Here is a 26,295-nt window from a genome sequence, read left to right as displayed (position 1 = left end):
ATTAGACTTTCTCCCTTCTCCCCTCCCCTCCATGTTACCATAAAATGACAAAAGATAGGAGTAAATATACTCTTAATTCCTTGCTTCCCCATCTTTTCCCTCACTTCTCCCAAGAGATTTCAGGGAATCATTGTTAAACGTCGATACTCATTCTGGCTCTGTGATGCATAAAATGTGAAGAGATTGCCTTCAGCTGAAAGGCAAAAGGTGATTGGAAAATACAGGGAAAGAATGAACGATATGGTAGTACCTTAAGGAGTTGATCACACATCTCAACACTGGGAAAACCAGGAGAGGGCGATTTTTCTTTCAGTGGGTACCTGTATGATCTATTCTGTATTTCATGTATGCTCCTTGTAGTGAATTAAGGAGGTTTGTGGTCGGGGGTAGGGAAGGATTATTTTTCTTTATACGCGTCAGTTGTCCTCTACTTTTAGCTCTCCTCTGCAGGCTGGCAGCGAACTATAACAAAACTCTGGAGTAGAATCTCAGAATTGCATTTCTGTATCTAATCTGAGATGGTTTTGAAGTGGATCCCATTGGCCCTAACGGGATTTGAGTTAGCAGTGTACAGCAGCTGAAAATGCCGTACTTTGGCTCTGTTGCTGGGCTAAGTCTCAGTATTGCCTTTGTTGTTCTTGCATATCACTTTATTTTTAGGTGGCATTGCTTATGAGGACATAGAGAAGAGGGGTGGGAGGCAGAGAGGGAAAGAAAGGTGGTTGGACTAACAACCTTAATACACAGAAGTAAGATGGTGAAGACTGGAGTCGCTAGCATCATCCTCAGATCTGGATGTGTGGGTGAGTAAATGTTAAGATCAAGTGTGAGCAGTAAGTTAAAGTCAGAGTATTAGCAATTTATAGCAAGGTTTTGCTTTTATTACATTTTTGGGTAATGCATCCTCATGTAGATGATGATTAATGTCATGCTTTGTTGCATGAAAATGTTGTTCTGATGAACTCGCAGCAGGGGAGGATGCTGCAAAATGAATTGAGGGCTTGAGACAGGTAAACGTGCCAGACGGTATTTCAGATGGGCTCCATCATTTTATCTTCCAGGAACAAACGTGTAGGATGCAATAGTATTTTAAGCAACAAGCTCATTTGGACTAACATAACTACGTGCGTTTGAAACAGCTGGGTAGATGGTAATTTAGAAGGTGAAGTTCAGTAACCATTTGACAGGTAGTGCTTTAGTGTCACTCATCAGTCTGATAATTTAAGTTATGAAATATTTTTACAGTTCTTCCAAAATATCTCTGCCTGGTGTAGCATCAGATGAGATGGCTTCTTGGGTAATTTTAGTAAGGAAATTGCAGAAAACTGGGAATGCAGGGCACAGCTTCAAGTAGTGGTGATTGTTGTACGTATGTGAATTTCTCGAAACACTTGTGGACTGCACTAGTACAAAAGTGACGTGTACATAATCTTTCTGTGCTATCAGTAATAACCAGAGCACCTCAGAGCACTCTTGAGTTTAGCCGCTCAATGGTTGGTAAAGTTAGGCCAGGACAGGTTTGCCTTCACCCACCCTCTTTTTTCCTCTCTTCACCTGCTTAGCAAAATCAGAAGAGAATAATTTTGCCACTTCTTCACTTAAATAATTTAACGTTTGCTCCCTTTGAGAGGGGAGGAATTTCAGATTCAGAGTGCAGAGTTATTCCCTGTAGTGTTTTGGATGTAAAGGGAAGCTGTGGCAGAGATTCTCCCTTACAGGAGGAGCCACCTGGAAGCAGCACCCCAATCCCTCCTTCCCTGCCTATCTTCAGACTGCACCCACTGTGGTTCTGTACAGGGAGAGCGCGGAAGCCTATGCATGCCTAGGGTAAAAGGTCACAGAAATAAGAGATGGAAAAGATCTGCTGGACTATCTTAACTACATTTCTGTGAATGAGACATTGTTTCCTATAATACAGTCTTAAATCCTTTCTTCATTAAAATTTTAAACCACTCAGCTCCAGACTAAAACACTTTTATTCTTTTTCTCCTTAAAAAATAATGCGCATATGTCTACTGACATTGCATTGTTACATTTAAAAATACCTTAACAGGCTGGTTGCTAATGAGCAATTCTTTTCTGATAGCGGCGCGCTTTTTCTGGAGCAGTGGAACAGCTCATAAATAGTTAATTGGAGCGATAGCCATACTTGTGCACTTGAGTAACAGTCTTGGTGGATAACTTCTCAATCATGCAAATAGGCGCACTGCAGCCTTATCAGAACAGCAACAGTATGTCAAATTTTGAAGAGGAATGGAAGTCACGGACAAACTTTCCCATCTAATTCTAATTAAGTATAAATGCTTAAGACAACAGTATCCAAAGCAATCCAAATTTTTTTTCTGTAAACATTTTTTTAGGACATGATGCTCATTAAAATAAATTTGGACTAAGTTAAAATGTTGAAGTCCTTGCTTTATATAAAAGATTGTGTGTTTCTTTTACGTCGTCTGTATTTCAGCTGTTGAGTTTATAGTTTATCCTTGTCATCTCTTTCACAGCATTGGAATTTAAATATGTATATCATGTTTTGTTAATAATATGGCAGCGAATTGAATTACTGTATTTTTAATGAAAGCTCTTCAGGTTAAATGAATAAAGAAATAATGTAAAATATAATAACCCGAGTCTTAATATTTTCTTGATCACAAGTCAAGTCTTCTGTATAATTTATTGAAGTAGCATAACGTCCTTAAATTTGAGGTCAAGATTTTGCAGGCATAGCAGAGATTTTTGTCCATAAGGGAAAGATGAAACTTTAAAAATATTATTTCAGCAGTTTCATAATTTAAGATTGTGACCTCATGCTCTAAGAATAATTATGGCACATCACGATCAGCAATTTATCAATATTCATTCACAGACTTCTTAGACTCTCTTCATATCACTGTGTCTCTTTTTTTTTTTTTTCTTTTCATGCAACCATAGTGACTTTAAGATAGCTAGTAAATTCCTTTAGAAGCACAGCTAATGCATTATTTATTGGGGGGCGCTAACCAATATCTACAGTATTTATGAAAGCGCTTTTTATTCTCTTCTTTTCCTGTGTTTTTGTTTAGTTGTTATACCTTCTGCTGCCAGTTGAGACCAGTGTTTTTTAGGAGCTATCACAGTGACCACAGGCAGCCCCTCAGACCTGTGTTTGTGGCTGCCTACTACAGCCTTATATGTCTTATACAGCTATGCTTTGACTGTGGCCACCAAGAATTTGTTGTGGCTGCACAAGCTGTTCTTGCAAAAACCTAGGGGGTTTAAACTGTAACTACAATGGCAGAAAAGGCAGGAGAACGTACATGGGCTTCTTAAAACTAGTCTATGACTGTAAATTTGATGGTGGTGCATTGGTCAAACGCTGAGAGCCAGCTACAAGGAAATACCAAATCAGTGACATGAACGCTTCGCCAGTTTATTAAAATGTCCATTTGACATGTCTGATGAAGCATTGGATGAAGTTCTCCAGCCTACGTAGCCGAGAGCAGCTGGCTGCAAAATAGCAGAAACTGCTGCATGTATCCTGTAAATACTGCAGAGAAGGGCAGAGGGCACTCATGGTGCTTCTGCTGGAGTAGTTGGTCAGAGGGCACCACCTGACCTGACAAAGGCACGACTGTGTACAGCCATCAAGGACAAGAAGATGATTCCTCAGAAGTTCAAGGATGCAGCGGTTCAACTCTACAAAAAAGGCTGAGCTCATGCTTTGGATACTGGTGTAATTGTTCATTTCTTGCAGAAGAAAAACTTTTACCTTTTTGCTGGAATAATGGTCAGCAGACCTGGAGATTTGGTTTGGTTGAGGAACAGTTAATGCAATTTTGAAGCCAAGGAAATCAGAAAAGCTGAGAAGAAAGGCCTGTATATCGTCTTTGTCTAGTAAACCAAAGCCTGTAATACCATTAATCTCAAGGGTTTCTTCAGGCTTCAGCAAAATTCAGCTATTTTGGGCAGGATTTTAAATTGGCAACTCTGGCGAGTGTTTTCAGTCAAGGCAGAACATCACAACCTTTTGCTGTCAGAAGGGCATGAAGCAAGGCTTCATCCCTGCCCTCATCTGTCTTGGTATCTTGTAGGCAGGGCTGCTTCCTGACGTGTTTGGAGACTGCGATAGGGAAACTGCAGGCCGTGTTACAGGATTGGGGGAGTTTTCAACTTTCAGCGATACTTTGTTGTTGTTGTTGTTTTCTTGCATCAGCTCCAAGGTCCCACAGCTGATAACCTGCAGCCTGCTCTCTGCCAGCAAATGCAGTTGGTTCCCAAATGCTTGAGAGCCAGGAGGGACTGACTCTTCACATTATTCTGCCAAACAGCTTGGCCTGACCACTTTTGTGAGGAAGCCTGAGGTCTTGCTTCAGCCTCGCTCTGCTAGAAAACATAAGCATTAGCAGTGCAGACTTGAAATTTGTAGGCAATTTCTGCTACTTCTGCAGCGAGTTGTCCGAGCACCGTTCTTGACGACGGAATCGCAAAAGAGGATAACAAAAGGCAGAGCAGCATTTGCGAGATTAAAGCAGTGTTTCTGGAATGAAAGCAGCACTGAACTTCAAACAAGTGCTTGGTATGCATTTACTTTTATTAACATTCCTCTGTATGACTGTGAAATTTGGATAACAGCCTTGTTTCTTCCAAGTATTAACCAGTTCCTCTTGGATGGTCTTTGAGTCCTTGTTGGTGTAAAAGGCCTGGAAGAGGTTTTAAATGTCAAGTTCTTACAAGTGTTTTCAACTACTCAGCTTAGAAACACTGTTTTTGTAAATACAGGAGCACACAGATGTAGATTTTCAGAGAGAAGGATGGACAGTGTGGTGCCTGGAGCCGCTTTCTATAGACGCGTAAAAATCAGAGTGGCTCTGAGGCAAGTCCAGAAAATATTGCAAGGATGTGTTCAAGGAAAGTCCATGTTTGGAGTCCAAACCCACCAGAAGATGATGATACTATCCACTGTGGTCAAGCTTTTGCAGGTTCGATAGCTAGACTTCTATAGGTGTATGCAAAACTAGAATACATTACTCAGGGAAATACATGAATCAGATGAGTATCTGTAGCTGTTAAGCTGGCAAAAAATTAAGCCCATTTTTGCAGCACATTAAGTCCAAAAAAAGCAAACGCTTCCTACATGGAATAGTAGGATTTAATTCATCGTTGTAATGAAAACTCTTCTTTCCAGAAGCATGCAGAAGACCTTCAGAGATGCATAAAAACAATGGTGAGCACCATGTGTAACGTGCAAAGTGACAGACGCGCTGTCTTGTTTGTGCTGCTTTTGCTTCACTCGTTCTGAATTACTGCTTCATTTCATACGTTTTTTTTTTGGTATCTGATGTGTTTGGACCTAAGTCTTCTACTTGCTTTGATCCAAGGAGTGGGGTTCCCCTGAGGACAGTGTCCATGGCAGGTGCAGAGGGAGGGGTCGTGGGCTGCGGTACGGCAGCACAGCTCCCTGTGAGCTTCATGCGGGTGAGCTGGGGTGAGGGCTGCTACCAAGATTTGTAATTGCTGGTTTCACTGATGATAAATTAGATTTGAATACGCTTTTAAAATAGGTGAGTATGTGCAAGGGTCCAAAGGTTTAAAGTGACGGTAGTTTTTTGAGCACCTTTTCCTGTGAAGTTACTGGTTACGGTAGCAAGTCCAGCAGAACACTAGACAGAGCCTAAGGAAATTAAGTTTTATGTAACCGAGCTGTCTGTGTGTTCCCACCTAGTAAGTTTTGAATGTCAGCCAACTTCAACTAAATTTGACAGTGGGTAGCTATTACCTCTTTCAATTTTAGCTGTTATTTTTTACCAGTTCCATTAAAATAAGTGACTGGGTGGAAGAAAGGCACCCAATTAGTGTCTCCACTAGAGGAAAGGTGATAGTTTGCGTTTCGCTCCTTCTGCGTGTTGCAAAAAGAAAGGAGAAACAAAGTTGCGTTATTCCTGCTCCGGAATAACAACTTAATAATTTAAAAATATTAGTAAAACCATTTTCATTTATTTTGCAGCTCAGCACTTGCTTTATTTTGTATATGTTAATTTGGCATACAGAAAGCAGACATGGAAGTAAGAAGTTGTTAAGTCTCTTAATGCTTTGTGACTGCGATGGGCTCCTGTGCCGGGAGGTGCTTGAAGTGAAGCATTCTGAAGCCTGAAGGGGTGCAAACAGGGATGGAAGGGACTTCTTCGATCCTCTGGCCACGTAATAAAACGTACACTGTGATTGCTGCAGTGTTTGAAACCACAGGTCCTCAAAACTTACTTTGTTGAGTCGTCGTCTTTCTTCCTCAAGTGCTTATTCTGCATATTGCACATCTGTTTATAGCAGAAATAATTTCAGCGGCTACGGGGGCGGGGGGGCAAGGCAGATTGTTTTAGAATGGGCAGAAATTGCTTAATGGAGCAAAGAATGCGTGTCGTCAGGTTCTTTCTGTTTGGTTTTAATTGCATTCTGTGGAGGACCTGTTGTGTCAGTAAGCGATGTTGTGGCTTAACAATGTAAATATCGTGGTCCTTGCTTGAAAGGAAAGAAAATTGAAAGTCTGTGCCACAGACAGGCTGCATAAATGAGATCTGGGGGGTGATGGCTTAGCAAGTAATAATGTTTGCTCACTCTGCTATACACCTTGATTACTATGTAAATTGTGTAAATTTATGCATAAGCACATAATTATGCACACTCAACTGTCAGTTTGCCTCTACAGTAACGTGTTTTTGTGCATAAACAGTTAAATATCCTTTTTCTGAAATGGGAGGGATGGTGGTATTTTTAATTATTGTACCAGCTCTTATTCCCACTGAAGTTAAATGCAAGTTGACTTCCAAAATCAAGGTCTGCTATAAATTGCAAGAGAGTTTTGACAGCATGCAGCAGAGGATTTAGAGGAGCTGGGATTGTGTTAGTTGCAGAACATAACTTCCTTGGTCTTTGTTTTGCTTAGTACTCCCATTTTCTTTTAGTCTTTGCTATATGGGTTTCAGCTATTCAGCCAGAGAGAGGGGGGTAGATACAGTACTGTGTATCATTAGTACGTGAGCAGTAGAGTGAATTTCAGCTGAATAAAAATGAATTCTTTGACTTACAATTGTGAACGTTTCTAGTTTGCCTTGACAATCCTGTCAAGACAAATTTGAACTTTGTCAGCAATTGTGATTGCTTGTGGGAGAATTACCAAAAGCCTTTGCTCTAGGTATCAGTCAGTGATTGCAGCCCTCATCTGCTATTTGACCAAAATTTTCCATGGCACTCAGCAGGCTATTACTTGTCACTCTGACATGTAACGGAAGGGTATTTTAATTGATTTAAAAGTTAAAATCTATAGCTATTTAATACAGTATAACTATATTACATGTCAGTGGTTACACTTGCTGTGAAAATAGGGAAACAGGAGTTGAAAGGACTTGAGGTTGGGAATATTTAAAAAATACACATGCAATTGATTTTACTTTCTACTTCTTCAGGCTCTCAATAGAATTTTTATTTTGTTGATTGGAGCAGAGATTTCATATTATGTAATTATTGTTGATTTTAAAAGAAAGTCTTGAATATTAACTGTGCCTCTAGTGTCTTAAGGTAATATCTTCCAAGATTCAGTAGTACTTCTGCTTGAAAGTCTTTGGTTTTGTGGCGAGCTCTGAACAATTGTGTTTCAGATCTGATACTGTTTTGGTTTATGACCTAAACCATCCCTCTGTCATGATCACCTGGTGTCCAAAATAGATGTATTTCTATGTAAATCGAACGGGTATGTAAAATTAAGAATTGCCAACCACTCTAAAGCTGTACAGCATGAATGCAGTCGGTGCATTTGCATACATGCAGGTTATGTATGTGATGGAGGATGAGATCAGATGCTCTAGCAATACTGTCTTCCTAATTGCTCTTGTGGATGCAAGTATGCAGTGTCTTTCTAACTGGCGATGGTGATGATTAGTTCAAAACATCTTTTTCTATATGTCCGTTTCAAAACAAGTTTTTTTGCAAGAGAGAAAATGGAGAGGAAGGCTCTACAAAGATGAGTGGCTTAATCTTTCTTCTCTTTCTCTTTGCCCCTCCACGTTCTCAGTTGTTCGACTTACCTGGCTTTCTAAGTTAGGAAAAAGGGTGGAAAGAATATCTGTATTCCTTCCAAAACAGTAGGGTAAGAAATAGCACTGTTGAATACTCATTAACCTATTTCTTTTTGGGCCCATACTGGCTGACTGTCTGCATAAACTATGGGCAAGAGAAAACAAAGGGACTTGAAGTGTACAAATAAATGTGGTAATCAAGAGTATCACCACCAACAGGAATGACTGTACTTTACCTTGGTGTAAGTGTAAAAGTAAGGATAGGATCCCTGCAAATCGTCACTGTATGTAGCAGAGGGTGGGACAAGTGGGAGGTGATGTCCCTGTCTGAACTGGAGCTGCTGCTTGCTGTGTCCCTTGCTAATCACAATTTTTACAAGCGGATACAAAGCCTAAGATGGCTGTTTCACCTGTGACAAAATTCACAGGTTGGACTGGGATCAGAATACTTTCAAAACTTCGATTTTTCTATCAGTGTATTTCCTGAGAGACTACCACAGAGCCCTGTACCAGCAGCTAGTCGTTTTAGACCAAGGAGTTCTTGCTAGAGCTTTGCAGGGTAGATGTCTTGTCTCCTGAAGGTAAAGCAGGAGGAGGGTTGCATAGCTGCTTGTTTGCACTGAAGAGAAAATAGAAGTGTTTTTCTAATTTCACTCTGGTTGGTGAGTATTCTGTGAAAACATGAGAATCCTCAATCCTCTATGGAAAGCTGGTTGGTAGGGAACTGTTTAACAGAGGAGCTTCACAGTTTACTAGTGAAGAAACATAGCCTATGGGTTGTGTTTGAAAACCAGGTCATACATGGGATTGTACTCTGGAACTTAAAGCTAGTACGTGATGAGTTTGGGTTTTGTTTTGTGTTTTGAAAGCATCAGCTCTTCATCCGCAGCCTTAGAGTGGCATCTTTATATGAGATACGTCGTTTGGAGAAGTGATGGCTAGAGAACTTGCTTAAGGTATTGGAGGAAGTCCAATTGCAAACTGTTGGTAAGTATCCCGAGAGTCAGAGAAACTGGGAAGTGAGTCCTAGGCTAGATGATATTTGTAGATAGGAACAGGTAAAGGTCCCTGGAGATGTAACTGGCCAAGCAAAGAAGCCACAGTCAGAAAAACGGGGGATTGTTGCACGAAGGCCAGCTTCAAAGCTTGAAGAAATAGGCCGTATGAAGGTCTGCCTGAATGTCTGCTCCTATCCCGTTTTTCCTTCTTTGCTTTTTCTCCTTGTCCCAGAAGCTGACAGGTCTGAATGCTGCATCTGTTTGCCCTGTATTGCCTGCTCAATGCAGGTACATTCTGCTCGCCATAACCATTACATGTTCCTCAAAGATCATGACTCTCTTTTTAATCCACTGTCAAAAAGTAGCAAAAGCCTGTGAAGTTGGCAAGAGGGGAACAGGAAGGGAGGTAAGAGTGGAAATCACTCTGGCTTTTCCACCTTCGAGTTTTAGGAAGATGTTTTACTGGGGCTGTAGGATCAGGAAGGTGGAAAATACAAATCTACAAATTACCCCAAAACCTGTGTAGTTCCCCAACCTAAATCTGCAAGAGTCTTCTTATTTCTTCTATCAAGTAATAATTGTACGCGTTAAAACACCACGAACAGCTTGAAATTCTTAAAATGGAAAAACGTTAGGTTAAAATGAAGCCTTCATTATTTCAAATAGTGTTTTTAGAAGTCACAGAAGATATTTCAAAATAATGTGACTCTTTGCCTTTTAAAATATCTGTTAATCAGAGATGGTGGTTAAAGTCGGAGTTTGGCTTTTACTGTATCATCTGAAACAAGTGCCGAGCTGGAAGCCTCCCGTGAAATGTAAAGCACTGTGCCTAACCTTATTAAGGATTATTACCTTTTGATTAGTAAGATCATCTTTGGCAGATTATTTCTTTTTCCAGCCTTCCTTTTACAAATGCACGCAGAACTCGCTGCACATTGCAAGATACTTAAGTCTGTTCATGTCAAGAATTTCTCTGATACATTTATGGGCGTGAGTCTTAATACTCCGTTCTGCCTTGGTAACTCATGCTAAATAATATTGTGAGCTGTCTCTTGCCTTTCATTTTTCCCTCCGCCTTGTTTATGAAGTTTAGATTAGTGTGCAGACTTTCCTACTTCTATTTTCTGTTCCTATATGGAATTATAATATAGCATACGCTGGTACTGTAATGCTAATACACTTTCAACATCCATACTGATTTTGTCTTGTTGGATGGGGGGGCACAAGGGAGTTGAAAGGGCTGTCCCCCCCTTCCATCTCCCCATTAGATTCTTTTAGCTTAAGCAATAATTATACATGTTGCCTTTCGAAGCCTGTGGGATTTCTCTTATGAGTTAAGGTCTGCCGTACTGGGGCTTTTATTTGACAAGTTGGAAAATAGCCTTTGTTCCCATGGTAACCTTTTTTTGTGCTTTGGTGCATTTTTTCCCTATGGTTTCATGGTTACTCTGGAGGTTTTTCTATTGTGGTATTTTAATCCTCAGTAGACTAGGGATAGCAGTTCAGTTTACTTTTTACTATTATGAAATACTTAAAAAATTTTTTAAATTGGATTGGGGAACTCTTGTAAACTTTTTATATTGTGCGGTTAGGGCATTAATGGTGTGGTGGCTTTCTCTGCAGCTATATCATGAACTCAGAAGATAAAGCAAACAGTTTGTAATAGGAAAGTATCTAGGACTGGACCAAGCTGCTTCTGTTAAACTTATTTTTTGATATAGGTGTTCTTTTAGGACTTGCAAGGCCAAGGCCTTGCCAGACATACCAGGTAGATTTTGTCTCTGCAACAGAATGACGTTTCTTAAGGTTGAAAATGGTCAATACTCTGGTCATCAATGTCATTTCAGGTTCCTGTAATAAGGGTTTCATAAAACAAAGCTTTGAAGCAAAGGCAGTTATTTTTAGGAATTGCTTGTTTAGACTCTGAGGGAAGAACTTGAGAAAAGTAATGAGCTTTATTTTGAAAAGAGGAGGCTTTCTAAAGAGATATTCTTGTTACTGATGGAAGCCAAATGCAGGGAGGTGCTATGTATATTTTTCTTCTTCCTTACTTGTTCAATTTTCCTTTGTCTTAGAAGTCCTCAATAGCAGAGCAAAATAGTCTCACAGCCTTGCTTTTCCTGCGGTTCCTCCTGATAATGATTTCCCCCTGGTGCCCTCATCAGCAGGTGGACCTCGCTTGAGTCACTGCTTTTTATGTGGTTTTAAAATATCGCTGACCAAGAAGGCAGCAGAGCCTCACCGAGTAAACATTACGATGCTCTTCCATGAGAGTGATCAGGATGCATAATTAGTTTACATATTTTTCGGTGGTGGAAGATAAGATAGTGCTATGAAAAACTGGATTTTCAAAGCTGTGTCTCTCTCCTTTTAGACATGGCAAGTGAGCAGGTGCAGGAAAAGAAAGAGTTAAATGAACTCCCTGCCCCCCTCCAGCCCCCCCAAATAGACTTTCAATAATTAACTAGATCATTTTCCAGATAAACTGTTCCTGCCTTATCTTGCTATACAATACATAGCAATTTATAATCAGCAGCGCAAATACCAACATTGCATGCATTTAAACTGCACTAATTCTATAAGTGGACAACATATGAAAAGTTAGAGCAAACGCGTGAGACTTACTGGGGCTCTCTGGCTTCCAAAATTGGAGGATTGCTCCTGATGGGAAACTCCTCGTCTAGGTTAACCATTCTATTTCAGCAGATAACTATGTCTATGTACTAAAAAAATAAGCAGAAGAAGTAAATTTTATTTCCCTGCGGCAGTTGGATCTTGGTACATTGTGACAGTACTTAGAGGAGAAGAGTGCATTGCAGAAGAATATTAGGAGGATGTTATATTTCTCTGATGGCTAAATCAGTGGGTAAAAAATAGATTTATTTCCCTAGGGGAGAAACGCTCCTCAGTTTCAGTCCACCAGAACACACGTTTGTTTATGCTTATGTTTATATTTTTCTGTAGTCGACAGATTACTTTGAGGTAAAATTTGGATAGCCAGCTGTAGTTGCTACCAAAAGATTTCGGTAGAGAAGGTCAAGGAAAAGTCAAGGCTTAGAGCTGGATTGAGGAAAATGCTGGGTCCTGTCAGCATCCACTAAGGTAAATGGGAACTGAAGGAGCTTAGTACACTTGCTTCATTTTGTAAAATCAACATATGCCTTAAGGTTAAACTAAATGCAGGAACCTGTTCACTGGTGACTACAGCACAGGAGAACCCATCAGCTTCTATTTGCAGAATAAACACTGCAATTTAAATGTGTTTTTAAAAATCCTGAGTGAATCTTTTTCGTTTTGGGGGGGCTTGGGAGAAAGGGTGGAGCCTTTTCTGTTTTCAGTGCATGTCAGAGTTTACTTGTTACCGTGAATAAGTTCCAGGTATGAAAGTGTCATATGTGGCCCTTAGGCATTGCTAAATAAAGCGACTTAATGTGAAAGCTGGAGTTGCTGAGGAAAGAAACCATCTGATTTCTGAGTTTACTTTCTCTTAACTAAATGCACTTTCCTCTCTGATTTCTACGTGTTCGATTGTACTAAGCGTTTCTTAAGAGGAGAAAAAAAAAAGTATCAACACTGGTTTGATTTTATAATCTATACATTTGTATTAGGGTTGTAGTAGTTGAAGTTCAAACAATTGAAAGTTTTCTGTCTTGGAATAGAGTACATCTGTGCTTAAAAAAAAAGATAATTGAGACTAAATTAAATGTATTATCACAGCTACTGAATTTGTCTGTTGTTTTTTTTTTAAAGATTTCTTAAAAATGTACCCGCAAAGATGTAGGTGGCAAAATAAGTTTATTTTGAGATACTGGTCCATTTTTTTTAAGTTACAGTGAGTAATAGTAGATTGTATGAGTTCCTCATCATTAGCTGAAACAAAACAAACAAAACTGAATACAAGTAAGAGCTTTAGGTTCCTGAAGTTTAGGACATTTCAAAAATAACCCATTTATAGCACAAGAAGATACTGTTTTCTAGGTCCTTTTTCTTCTGTAATTTAATTTCCTGAATATTTTACATTGAAAATGTATTTTCAATGGATGCTTTCATGTTGTTTTTGTTATTCTAGTAGAGTGAAGGTATTAAAAAAAAATAATTCTTTCCCTAACCACTTACAGATTGATACAATGCTCCAGATGTCAGAGTAAGCATGCGCTGCTTCATGTGTTGCACTTGGTGTCAATCAGCTGTAATGTGCACTAAAATACACAGTTAGCTTTCCTAAAATATTTAGACCTTGTTCAAGATTTCTGAGTCTTAAAGTTTTCATTTGGTTTGTTTTGGGTGAGATTTTTTTAAGATTTAGTCTTAAAAAAACCCAAAAATCTGAGCCCTTTTTTTTTTTTTTTTAAGGCTCCAGGTATAAGAGTTGGTAGTGGCCATATGAGTCCTGTTGTTTTACCAAAGGAGACATAACTGCTTCTGTAATGCCTGCCTTCATCTCAGTAGGAGCAAGATAATGCCTCGAGAATCTCAGGCAGCAGAATTTGCAGCAAGGTTATTTAACAATTTGTATGCCCCTCTGCTGAACGTCAGAGGGTAAATGTTGCTCCAGCTGTGTGCAGGAGTGTTGCTGCTGAGGCTTAGGAGTGGTTTGGTTTCAGCTAAGTCCTTTCTTAGCTCAGCATTCATGAAGTCCCATGTGACTGCCTTCTCCGAAAATCTGATCGTTTCATCTCTGCACCTTTTTACTTCTCTATGCTTTCTTGGTCTACTGACAAGAAGATTGGTTTATATAGTCTGACATTTAAGAAATACCATTTTCCAGTCTGCTAATCTGCTTTCTCCAAGTAGTTGTAGGAGAGAGTCAGGGCGTATTCCTGTAGTGAAAGTTTTTAAAAAATTTGGGCTACACAAGGCAAAACTGAATACTGGTCAATACCTTAGTATTGACAATTAAAGCTGGCAGCATGGAACAAAATCTGGGAGATCGTACATGCCGAGGTCATGATGGAGGTCATGCCAAACATCATTGTGTAGTGGTCAAATAATCTATTGGACAAATTTTGACCAGTATCATGTTTTCTAAACTAGTAGAGTTATCTTGGGAAGTGAAATTACCGTTTCTAAGTAAACATGCGCAAAAATAATAGATGTAAAGTGGAGATGGTTATGCTATCTGCTGTGATGGCTGGGTTAAACAACAGTGGGTGATACTAGGAAGGCTGTTGGAGGAGTGACCAGTCTAAAGGAGAAGAAAAGGCTCTGGGGAGACGTTCTAGCAGCCTTCCAGTACCTAAAGGAGGCCTACAAGAAGGCTGAAGAGGGGCTTTTTACAAGAGTGTAGTGATAGGACGAGGAGTAATGGCTTCAAACTGAGAGAGGGGAGATTTAGATTAAATCTAAGGAAGAAATTCTTCACTGTGAGGGTGTTGAAGCACTGGAACAGAATGCCCAGAGAGGTTGTGGCTGCCCCATCCCTGAAAGTGTTCAAGGCCAGGCTGGATGAGGCTTTGAGCAACCTGATCTAGTGGAAGGTGTCCCGTCTCTGAAGAATTCAGGTAACAATTTGGAAGGGGAGAAGAGTTTGATTCCAGCGTAGTATAAATTTGGTAATCAGTCTCTTGATTTTAGAGCCAGGTTGTGAGGAGTTGTTGTGTTGACATTCCGTGTGGGAGTTTCTTGTCTCCCTTGGGCAGCATCAACTGTCCTGTGACATTGAAGTTGGTGAGGACCAAGCGTGTGGGTGTGTTGCTGCAGTAGCATGACTGGCTCAGCGGTGCTGGGGGCTCTGGGTGGCTCATGGTCAACTCTTGGCTGCCTCCTGACCATCTGAACTTCCTTGGGTGTGAAAGGTGGGCTGATCTCTGGTCTCTGTGCTCAGGCAGATTGTCCACGTTATGGTTCTGTAATACCATTGGAATACACAGTTCTTGTTTTGGGCTGCAGGAAGGTTAGTTTCACTATCTGTGTGTGCAGAGTTAATGATCGTATTTTCCTGTGCCAGTCCCCAGAAGATGATGACTCTCACTGAAGGTTATACCCCTTCAGAAACAAGATGAGAGAGGGTAGAAGGAAGATGCTGGCAATTTCTGCATCTTAAATCTCCTGATTATTTTTCCTCTTAAAGGTTGCTTTTCTTTTGGTGAAAATATGATGCTGATCTTAACTTCTTTTTATCTTGTTTTTTTTTGCATAGCTTTATTTACTGAGGTGTACTCAGGTTCCTTCTGTTTGTTTTATGATCAGAAAATTTCTGTACGAAAAAGAAAAGTCAATGATGTGGAATTAAAAAGGACTCCTCCAGATCTCATAATAATAAAAGCACTTGGAACAAATGAGTTTCGGATTCATGTTGTGGCTTATGGTTCTTTGGACTGCTTCATTTTATCATCAGAGAGGCATCGTTTGTTTAAACTGTGCTCCTGTATGACATCTGGTTTGAAAAGCATAATAACCTATATAATCAGCTTTTAAAATGCTGGATTATCTGTGGTTTTATTGACTCTTCTTTACAAAATTTGTTACTTCTAATTAATTCTCCATATAACTATTACTAAAGCCAACTTGCAGAGACACAGATGAGCTTGATGGCAATGGCTAGTCAAGGTCAGCATTAACTGCCAGCATTTGCACTGTTGAGAATAATAAATCAGGCTTATTCCTAATCACATACCCTACAACGTGACGAATGTTAGAGGAGCCATCGAAGCAACCATTTTACAAATCGTTTAGAGGATACATTTGGCATTGTTAAACTGCTCCGTGCTGCCCTTGGCTGTAAAAGTGTTGTGATAAAATATGTACACGCTGTTAGATCCTCCTGTATTTGAGTCCTGCGGAGTGTGTGTGTATATGGGGAGGCGTGGGTTTGCTTTTTGCTTGTTTGTATTGGAAATAATGAGAGAGGCATGAAAATAACAACACCTAATCAACCTATGGAAACCACTGGCTTCTCAAAGCAGTGATGAGTAGCCAGCTCGGTGGCACTATTTCATATTTCTTGTGTTTTCAGTTAGAAGTTTATATTGAGAGTAGGTTGCTGCCCACAAGAAATTTTCTGTGTCAACAATAGTCCATTGTGTGAAAGTTTGAAAAAACTGTTAAATATCAGAGCGACAGTTGTTAAGCTCTAATTTGGATTTGGGCAAGTGTTTAAACACAGTGTTTTCACTTGGTCTAAAGTTTAGAGTTGAAGACTCAATCCTGCTGTGGCCCACAGATGTCATTAGATTTAACCTGTCATTCAGATATTTGCAGTAGGCTAATTGCTGTCCAGGGAGTCAGTTGTACCTGATCTTTTTTCATTGTTTCTGTTCTTATTTGGACCAACTTTTATATTTTTTAAAAGAGACAACAATGTATTACCTAAATAATCTGGGTTATTGTAACTAAACTTCTCATCTGGAGAAAAAAAATCAAATTGACCTTAAAAAAAAAAAAAAAAAAAAGAATGAAAATTAAATTAATGTACATATCTTATAACCAACTGAATTTAACACTTAGTTTTTACCTATGAAGTGTTATGGGTGAGTAACTTTTTCCACATACCAGTTTACTTTAGGATTACTTCATAGAAATTTATGGGGTGTTTCTGTGGAAAATTAATGAAAAGGAAAATATTTAACTTGGAGCATGCATGAAAAGCACTTTCAAAGTGGTTTTTTATTTTCAGTGTAACATTTTTCCCTATAGATATTGTAGGATATAGAGCTTAACTAACTGGTTAAGTTAACTTACTGGTTAAGTAAATAATTGGTTTAATAAAAGAGATGAATAGAAGTGTGTTTGTGTGTCGTGAACACCCGATATCTGGCCTTCAAATGAGGGCAGAGAGGCAGTTTGCTCACCAGTCAGATCTTGATGCAGATGTTGTTCACCCTGGTGAAGTTGCTAAGAAAGGAATGACATCCTGGACGTAAGAGAGATTCAGGAGGAAAAGGTGTAACCGTCCGTGCGTGCCTTCTTGAGAAATAAAAGCTTCCATGGAGACAATGACTTAATCTGAGGTTTAGCAATATGATTTGAGCATATTTTTTGGACTCAAGACTTTTATTTTGCAGCTATGTACAAACACCACTTTACCTGAGGTGTAATATAACAGCGTTTTGAATTGGTGAATACTTTGATGTAGCGTGGGTGAAAGACAACATAAGAGATTTTAAAAACAAGACAAGTGCTGTTTGTTAGAAGACAATCATTACTAGAGCTGGTACAAGTTGGAGGAGACTTAAGTACCAACGGCTAATATCAATGTTTCTTTGCAATAAAGTATTTGAGAATTGCTCTGTGTTTGATACTCCTATTAAGAGTGAAAATACTTCATTTGTGTTTTAACCTATTTAAAAGGATGTATGGGAGTTAATTGAGTTTTATTCCAGAATGTTGAGTTTTCACTGTGATGCTGTGACTGGGTAGTTGAATACATGCCTTCACCTTTCAGCTATATTCAAGCCTTTTGTTTAGGGAGCGCTGTATAAAACATGCTATAGATCATGCCTTAGGTAGGCATTTAGTAGTAGTTGTGGATCAACTGGAGTCTCAGTGTGTCTTTACTGTCTTTTTTTACCCAATAATTCTATGCAAGTGAATTTTTTTAAGGTAGCTTGTATCTAAAAAAACACTCTCCCACCTTCTGCAAATCTTACATGACAATTTATTTTCAACTAAAAATAATACATACTTCTGTATCTACAGTATGTGTGTGTATATATATACAGAGAGTGTGTATATATAAAAATAAAAAACACATACACTGCTGTGATGCCCTGGAAACCTCCATTTCTCCTCAGGAAGAGCTCTCTTAACAGAATTACCTTTTTTAGATATTTAAAAACTAATAATAATACACTGACCTTTTCCAGGGTAGAAAGACTAGGAGATTTTTTTTGCTAGTCTTATAAAGAAAAGGAAACGTGCAGCGTCAAAATTACAAATACCACAAGACATTTTGGTGGTATGTCAGAATTGAAATGTTTCCCTTCTCAGACAAAATAAGACTGTTTGAAGTGGGAAAAAAAAAAAAAAAATATTCAAGAGTTAGTTTTTCAGGTTATTGATGCTTTTCTCTAGAAAGCAGACACCTTCTGACGAATTTTGTTTAATGAGAGGCTTAATGTTTTTCATGCAGTATGAAATGTGCTAGAGGGAGAAAGTCCTGTTCGTTGCCTAAACAAATCCAAACGCTGAGCTGAATACCAGCACAGTCTTAGCAAATCTTGGAGGAGGTGCTTTTCCTTAGGGGTGGATTAATGCAGTGTGCATAGCTATGACTGTGACTTGAGCACATAGAACTTATTTTAACATAGATTGGGTGAGGCTTTCCTTTGTCTCTCTAACAGATGCGCTAATGCCATCACCTAGCAATTATCAAGCAGTGTGATATTATGTAATGAAAGTATAGATAGCACAAGGACTAAAACTACTAAATCTAACAGACTAGCGAGCAGACGAGAGCAAGAATAGTGTTTGGAATATTTTGATTAGCATCTGCACGCTGTCATTTAAAAAGACATTTAGATTTGATGTTACAGTAAAGCTGCAGGCCAGGAGAGTTGCGGTTCTTGATCTGGAATGACACTCGTGCTGTGCCGCTGGATAAATCACTTGGCCTCTGTCTGGTCTTTAAAGGAAGACAGAAAATTGGAAAAAGGCAAAGGGTGCATGCTTGAAATTTCTTAAGCAAGCTGGTTATCTTATGTTTGAATTTGAACTTTGTTTCCCAGTGACTGACCGACAAATAGCCTATGACTTGCAGTTTGGGCTATCAGATTATTTCACCATCGGTGTAAAGTCTTATAGGGTTGTTTTTGTAGTTCCTTGGCAGCATTTGGAGAGATAACGTGAAGAAATGCAAGAGGTCACGTTTACCTGGAGAAGAGAGGCTGTGTGGTAGGACAGGCTCTCCCCAGCCCTCCGGAGGCATGGGAGGGATCCAAAGCTTTCATCTCCTTCAGTATCTGGCACGTTTCTCCGGGCGTGCCGATTACATTAAGGTGGCATTTCCAGTTCCCGGGGGGAGAAAGGGAGGGAGGGCACTCACTGCATCATGAAATGTGACTTGGTTTTGAAAAGCGTTGTCTTTTAGAGTTGCCAGTGGAAAATACTTCCTAAAGATACCTTTGGAGAGTCATGGTTTAAAAAAACTCCAACAACAGAAACAGCTCGCCTTTTAAGAAGGCCATAGACCGTTGAAGTTGGGTTTGCAAGGTGCGTCAGTCTGCAAAACTTCAAGATGGTTTCTGAACCTCCGGTGCTGCTTTTCTGGCACCTGCAGTCATATAGAAGGGTCTTCTGTGCTTGCAGAAAGTAAAAAGGCTGCAAAACTACCTTGGAAATGAGCTGTTAAATTAAAGGAAAATTAAATACAAGTGCAAGGACCACTGTAGTGGTAAGCAGGAACGTGGACAGGAGAGCACATATCACTTCTTTTTCATAAAATAGTTTTAGCAGTTTTGTTACAGATATTCCTTAGCTGTAAAGGCTTGAAACAAACAAACAGAAAACTCATAGCTATCAGGTTGCTGCCAGAGTGGTTTATTTGTTTCTTGTTTATTTTCAGTTTTAATCATCTGCTACCAATAAATTCCCCTGCCCTTGTGGTAACTTCTCACATTAACGTTGATGTATTACGGGTGTTTTAAAACAGACAATAAAAATATTCACTTACTAATTAAAGCAATTCATGTATTCAGCCAGGCACTGTCAGAAAGAGTTGTGGTTTCCTAATTGTTAGGTGCCTTGAGCAGTATACCTGTTATAAATTCTTAATTGAACTTTGCATTATGGCCAGTGTGATTTGAAATATTCATAACTGTTTTGTTTTGGTGTTTTTTTTTTCTTTTTTTCTTCACTCCAGCTCTTCATTGAGAAGTGTATCAACTGGATCTTCAAGACCTTCCAAAGTGTGTTTGGTGTGCGGAGATGAGGCATCTGGATGTCATTATGGGGTGGTTACATGTGGTAGCTGTAAAGTTTTCTTCAAGAGAGCAGTAGAAGGTAAGAAAATGCAAAATGAAAAAGAAAAGATGAAATACATGTGAGTTTGGTTTTTTTAATGGAAATATATATATGCACACGCACATATATGTTTTCCTGTGTGTTTTCTGTTGATAAAATTCTATGTTGTTAATCTGGAAAAAAAAAAAAAAAACAAACAAAAAAACCCCCTGTGGAATGAACTCCAATTATGTGTGGTATAATTTATGTAGAGTATGCCAGGGTGTTTTGCAATGAACACCTTCTAAACGATGCGTTGTTTTACTTCATGCTGCTGCTGAATCAGGCTTCTTCTCCACCCCTCCGAGTGGGTTTTTGTAATTTTTAATGGACACAGATACAATTGATGTAAGAATGCTCCTGCTTCTCCTGTACTGGAGGATGAATACGGTTGTCTTGTCATGCTTTGGAAGCCTTATATGACAGTACAATTCACTCAGGTCACCTGTCTCCCTGTGGGTACCTCCAGGGCTTTTGACTCAGTAGTGCGTCTACTTTGTCTTTGAGCAAAAGAGAAGTGGCTCTACAGTACCATAGTCGATTGGTGAGGAAGCCGGAATTGATCGTGCTGCTTTTCTTAGTGATCGCTTTCTTAATTAAGGACTAGGACATTCATGAGGGCTATATTTTGATAGTTTTTTCATCACAGGAGTGTTTTACTGACATCTCCCTATTTTATGTTAATTATGAATATAGCTAGTCTTTCTTGGGCATTTGATAGAAGGAAGTTAGGACCACTCAGAGTGCTACAGGACCTCTGGTAGCTCTTGCCTCTCCATGACTTGGGTTGTTATGGTAAAAGAAAATGTTTGACCTTTACAAACCTTGTAAACAACTTCAAGTGATAAAAATTAAGTTTTTTAATACCTGATAAAGAGTTCATGGCATGCAAAGGACAAATACTGTATAGGTTTTTTGAAGTATTCGTTGGTGAGTAGATGTTCCTACAACCACTGACGAAGCAGGTGATATCTAGTTACTGATTTATTTTCATGAAGAAAAACCTAGAAGGAAACAAATAGGCTCTTAATATGATGTCCAACTTGTGCACTGAAAAGAGTGAGGCAGTGTGCGATGTGATTAATTTCTTCTGTGGTCATTAAATCTGCTGCTGATGGCAATAAGGATTTAGCTCTCTGTTAAATAGACCTGGAGGGCTTGTGCGTCATTGATGTCAAGAACTCATGTAATATCTCTCTATGAATCTATTTATCTATCTAGCATCAAAAGCGTCAATCGAACTGAAATGAACTTCCCCAAGTTATAAGGACATGGAAAAGGTTTCCCCCTTCTGAAAGCATTTTCTTACTGTTGTGCAATAGCTGACATTGATGCCTTCATTCCCTAACTTACTCTTTAAGTCGCTTAATGTAGCACACAAACTGGAAAACCTTACTTATTTTCACTGAGTGATTTCCTCTGTGTTCTTCCATGCGGCATCATGGATGGGTCTTCAGACATCCATGTCTAAGCTGGCCTCTGAATCATGAGGATTTTTTTTTTGTGGTGCTGGTGAGTTTTTGCATACACCTGCACATAGCGTGTGAAGTGGCAGCGCCTTTTGTTATCTTCCTTCCTCCTTTCCTGCCTTCCAGGAAAGCTTCCTTCCCAGTCTTGAATCGCTGTAATTTCAAGGTACTGTGTATCTACATTTACCATGCCCGTCTCTTTTGATGTTCTTTCTGACATAATCTGGTGGATATCCCTATCTAGCTTTACAGGAATTTATGAAAAATTACCAAGGATTCCCTTTAGGAATTAACAAAGCACCAAGACTACGTTTCCAAGCCTCAGAAGCCAAAATTATTGAGAAGAGATTACTCTGTAATCAGGCATGTAAACACATTTTTTAATTGTAGTTAAAAGTTAATCAGTAATTACTGAAAGTTTGCGAGTTAAGCAAAAAAACTTCAAAAATGAAAGACAAAACAACTCCGTCATCCCTAAAAATTGAAGAGAGGAGTTTTAAATTAGCTTAAAATAGGTTTTTCAGAATTGTTATGTTAACACACATGTTCTTACCAGTGGTACGCGAACACTGTTTAGACTTCTTTTTCGTATGCACGTGATGGAGCTCTAGATGCTACTGGTAGCTCTAGAATTGGCCTTGCGCTTCTATGCAATATATATATCTGTGTGTGTATATATTTGCATAAAAGTACATTGTAGAGTATTAGTCACAAAAGGACATAGGAAAAACGTAATACGCATTTTGGCTCCAAAAATCTTTAAGCTATCAGTGTGAATAAAAACTTGTGTGGGTAGTTTTGTAACAGCAAAAACTTTTTGTAGAGTCATCAGAAATTTTTTGATTGGGTACCTGACCAATAAAACACCCCAACCTGAGACTTCCTATTGTAAATGAAATATTTGTACTGATTACTCTGTGTCTTATATTCATGAGGGTTTTTTTAAAACTATAGTAGTTCAGTGCATGGGATAAATATAAATCGAAGTGGAAGAACACCTTAAAAGTAGCTCCTGGCTATACCTGTCTCAGCTCTGAGCTAAAGCGGTGTTCTTTACTTAAGTGCATTCTTGTCTGTATTACAAAGAAAACAGTAAAACCCCTCTGTGAACACAAGAGCAACTTTCTGGGGAATTTATAAATACAATGCCTAACTTATTTGAGTAAAAATGAGTTGTTCCTTCTCTAAAAGATTGTGGTAAAAGAAGAGAAGAGATTCCTCAAGTTTCATTCACCATTTCTCCGAAATCATGTGTATAGACTTTTGAAAGATTTAATATTTTTCCAGTTATATACTTTATTTGCATGCGCACGCACACATGTTTCTTACTTGATTTGGTAAACATTCTTCAGTAGACAGTGGCACAAGAAATTATATTCTTTCAAAAATGGCCTCCTCTTAAATTGTTATTAAATATGGTAGATACAACTGGTGCTGTTTGCACAGAACCGCAGAATGGCTAAGGCTGGAAGGTACTCAGAGGTCATCTGGTCTAACCTCCCCTGCTGAAGCAGGGCCACTTGGAGATGGTGGCCCAGGACCATGTCCAGATGGTTTCAGATATCTCAAAGGATAAAGACTCCACAACCTCCCTGGGCAGCCTCTGCCAGTGATTCGTCATCCTCCCAGTAAAGAAAGTGCTTCTGGATGTTCAGATAGGCCTTCCTTGTCTTTCAGTTTGTGCCCTCTTTGAATGGAGCAGCTCTTCCCCTTGAAGGGGAAGAGGCTTTTGGTCATTAGCTTCTACTGATTAAATGAAAGTTTTATTTGAGAAGTTACAAACTGATAGTCCTTCAAAAGATATGGTGGAATGGAAATTGTGGGAGAGTGCAACTGTTGTTCAGGTAGAAGGACGCGAACAAGGGATCTAGTTGAAGATGTCCCTGTTCATTGCAAGGAGGTTGGACTAGATGACCTTTAAAGGTCCCTTCCAACCCAAACCATTCTATGAAGTTGGGAGACAAATTGTGTAAAAAAGTATGGAAGCAGGGAGAAGGTAGATTTGGAGAGAGGGACTGCTGCACACCACCCATTTCTTTGGGTCTTGTCTAGAATTGCAGATGTTGTCAGCCTGTCTTGAACAGCGTTTCAGTGTCAATTCCTTCGTGCTCTTCTGAAATACGATAAAACGGATTATAACAGAAAAGAACAACTGTATTTAAATTTAAAAATAAGAAGGTGCACAACAACAAAGAGATTAAAGCTTGCATTTCCATTGATGAATCTGGTAATCGTATTCCTGTGAATCTCATTTTGAGGACTTTCAGGAGTGATGCTGTCTAAGGAGTGCTGTAGACCCAAAAAGTATTAAAATAGGTTTAGTGGTGAAATTTCAAAAGCAATTTCAGATGGGATTCATTACAGGGATGTGAATTATCCAAGTGCAAAATTTTGGTATCAAGTAAGCATGAACTTTTTGTTGACTGACTTGATGAACAGGAGCCTGGAATGAAGATCAACACCATAAAAGTGTTGATAAATGGTGTCACTGCAAAAGTTAAGACATTTGTATTTATAATACATTTTTACCTAGGTTAACTATATTGTATGATTTTCTAAATTATGGATGTGGCCAACTATAGATTTATTTAAACTTTAATTTATTGTCATTAACAGAGTCAGATGCTGAAAATACACTATACTGTGAGGGAACCTGAAGCACCTGGCCAGTCTTGTCTTCTCTTTTTGCAGTGAACCAGCTTTCTCTAAGGAGAGTAACAGGCTTGAAGTCAGAAATCACAGCTGTTCTTGCGTATGCTTTGCATTTTTAGCCTTCATTTGTTCAAGTTCCAGACAAGTATGAGGTAATCTGTCCTAAATCAAAATTTATATCGCTTCTTAAGTTGCTAAAGTTAATCTTTCTTCTTTGGCTTGAAGGTAAAAAGAAAGGAAGGCATTTTTTTCATTTCCAAATGGTACTCAAGACTACAGCAAAAACGATCATCATCTTTCAGTTATTTTGCATATTTGCTAAGAGATTTTTGGATGTTTTGAAACAGACCAATCAACAAATTACATTGTATTAGTTATAGGGAAGCTTATCCTTTTTTTTAAATACAAAGATGTGATTTTCAATAAACTTCAGATTTTGCTGTTGGTTTCTGCTCCAGGAGGTTTGCCTTAAAGCTAGTTGTGATATTTTAAGACAGAAGCATAGATCTCTCTTCACCTCTGAAGTAGAAACACAGTCACAGCAATAGAAGTTTCTAGGGTTGCATTTCTTTTTCACCTGAACGCTTGCTATTTGCCTATTTAAAGTAGGGGTAAATTCGACTGAAGGAAATTTTTCAGTCTAATCTGATGCCGTCTTAGCCTCCTGGATATAGTAAATGGGCTGTGCACCTCAGGAGCCTGGTAACAAAGAAATCCTACCTCTGCTGCGTGTTTGAACAGCAGGTTATCTAAGACTGCTTCAATAGTGAAAGGGATGAAATTTCTTGTGTAGCAATCTGCAAGGACTCGGGACAGCTGTGGGAACCGAGGTTGCCTCAAAGATAGAGTTACGGAAAAGAAGTGCCATTCTTCATCTCCCTTTGTGCCAGGCTGCTCTGAAAACACAGAAACAAAACAAGCTGGGCTGCAAGACCAAGGGTCCAACCCACCAGTCACCTGGAGTAACTCAGTCTCCCTTGCCAGGCACTGAGGCTGATCTTTTTGCCATACCAAAGGGATCCAACAGCCTTCTGCTCGTCTTTGTGTAAAGGATTGCAAGCTATTGCCAGCCTCAAAATTCAGTGGTAGATAAATTCAGTTCTTTGGCAAGCAAAGGCACTGTGCAACCGTTTAGCAGTGGGCCAGATGCATAATATTCCAGGGATACTTTTTTTTTTTGGAAGTACTCTGTAGTCTCTGCTTCCAGAAGGCCACACAAGAAGGAAAGTGATATGTTATGCATAACATGTCTTTTCAGATTCAGAAGCAGGTAATCTTCCTATGGTTTTCCCATGCACTGTAAGTCAAAGAACTTCCCAAGACTCTACACCATCAATAGAAAATAAAGAGAAACTGAAGCCTCTGTGTGTGTGCCTCCTAAATTTTTTCATTTGAATTGAGGTGGAAAAAATACTAGTGTATGAGACTTTAAATGCTGGAATACCTACCTCTTGAATAATTTGCTTAATTAGCATAACTTAAATTATTATAAAATGCTACTGGTAAACAGGAAAGTTTATTGATCATTTAAAGGAGCAATATTTTTTATGCTGTAGAAGCTGAAATTGATACATTATAGAAAGGCGTTTTCCACACCATATTTCAGTGTGTGCACCCATGAATTTTGTAGGTCTGTATTACTAGAATTAATTATACATACAGTTCTTCACTCTCCACTCTTCTGTTCATTCACTGTAATGGAGTCAGTGTTTTTCCATCACAGGCTGCAATTTTCCTTTTATCCACTTTCATAAGGTCAGTGGCCTCTCTAAATTCGACATCACTCAGTATAGATGTCCATATGTTTTCATAGAAATTTCAATGTGGGATTTGAAGCTGACTCTGTTCCTGACCTGTTGCAAGAATCTGTTTTACAACCTATCAAATAGAAATATTAGGTGAAGAGCAAGCAGATGGGTGATCTGCTGAGGGCAAGTGAGCTGGTCAAATTCATGTAGCAGCTGCTACTCTTACTTGATATGCTATGGTTAATAGGTGTAAAATAAAATTTAAATAATTAAGTCGTCATAGATTTGAAGCTGCCACCAGTCTCCCATGCTTTCATAGATATGAAAAGGACTTTTCCCGGTTTTTGCTCTGGCAGACAGTATTGCTCAGTGAAGTGAAGTCTTTATTCCTGCTCCTGGTTGGCTTTAGTTCCTAGATGCTCAGAGTTCAGGAGGCTGGTAGGAAGAA

General features: G+C 39.1%; 1 protein-coding gene across 4 annotated transcripts in view; it reads left to right on the top strand.

The window, feature by feature from the left end:
- NR3C2 (nuclear receptor subfamily 3 group C member 2) overlaps positions 1 to 26,295 on the top strand; it is a 212,030-nt gene that overhangs the window by 100,680 nt on the left and 85,055 nt on the right. For 3 of the 4 annotated variants that reach the window (XM_086612538.1, XM_086612536.1, XM_086612537.1), the window contains one exon: positions 19,839 to 19,978. In XM_086612538.1, the coding sequence (XP_086468664.1) occupies positions 19,839 to 19,978 (140 nt within the window). Of the gene's footprint in view, positions 1 to 5,604; positions 5,611 to 19,838; positions 19,979 to 26,295 lie in introns of all 4 variants that reach the window. The other variant, XM_086612535.1, reaches the window with a different exon arrangement.

This window comes from Tauraco erythrolophus, chromosome 5 (genome assembly GCF_009769465.1).
Source record: "Tauraco erythrolophus isolate bTauEry1 chromosome 5, bTauEry1.pri, whole genome shotgun sequence".
NCBI lineage: Eukaryota > Metazoa > Chordata > Aves > Musophagiformes > Musophagidae > Tauraco > Tauraco erythrolophus.
The sequence above is the reverse complement of the archived record's forward strand: the minus strand, read 5'-3'. Positions and strand labels throughout refer to the sequence as shown.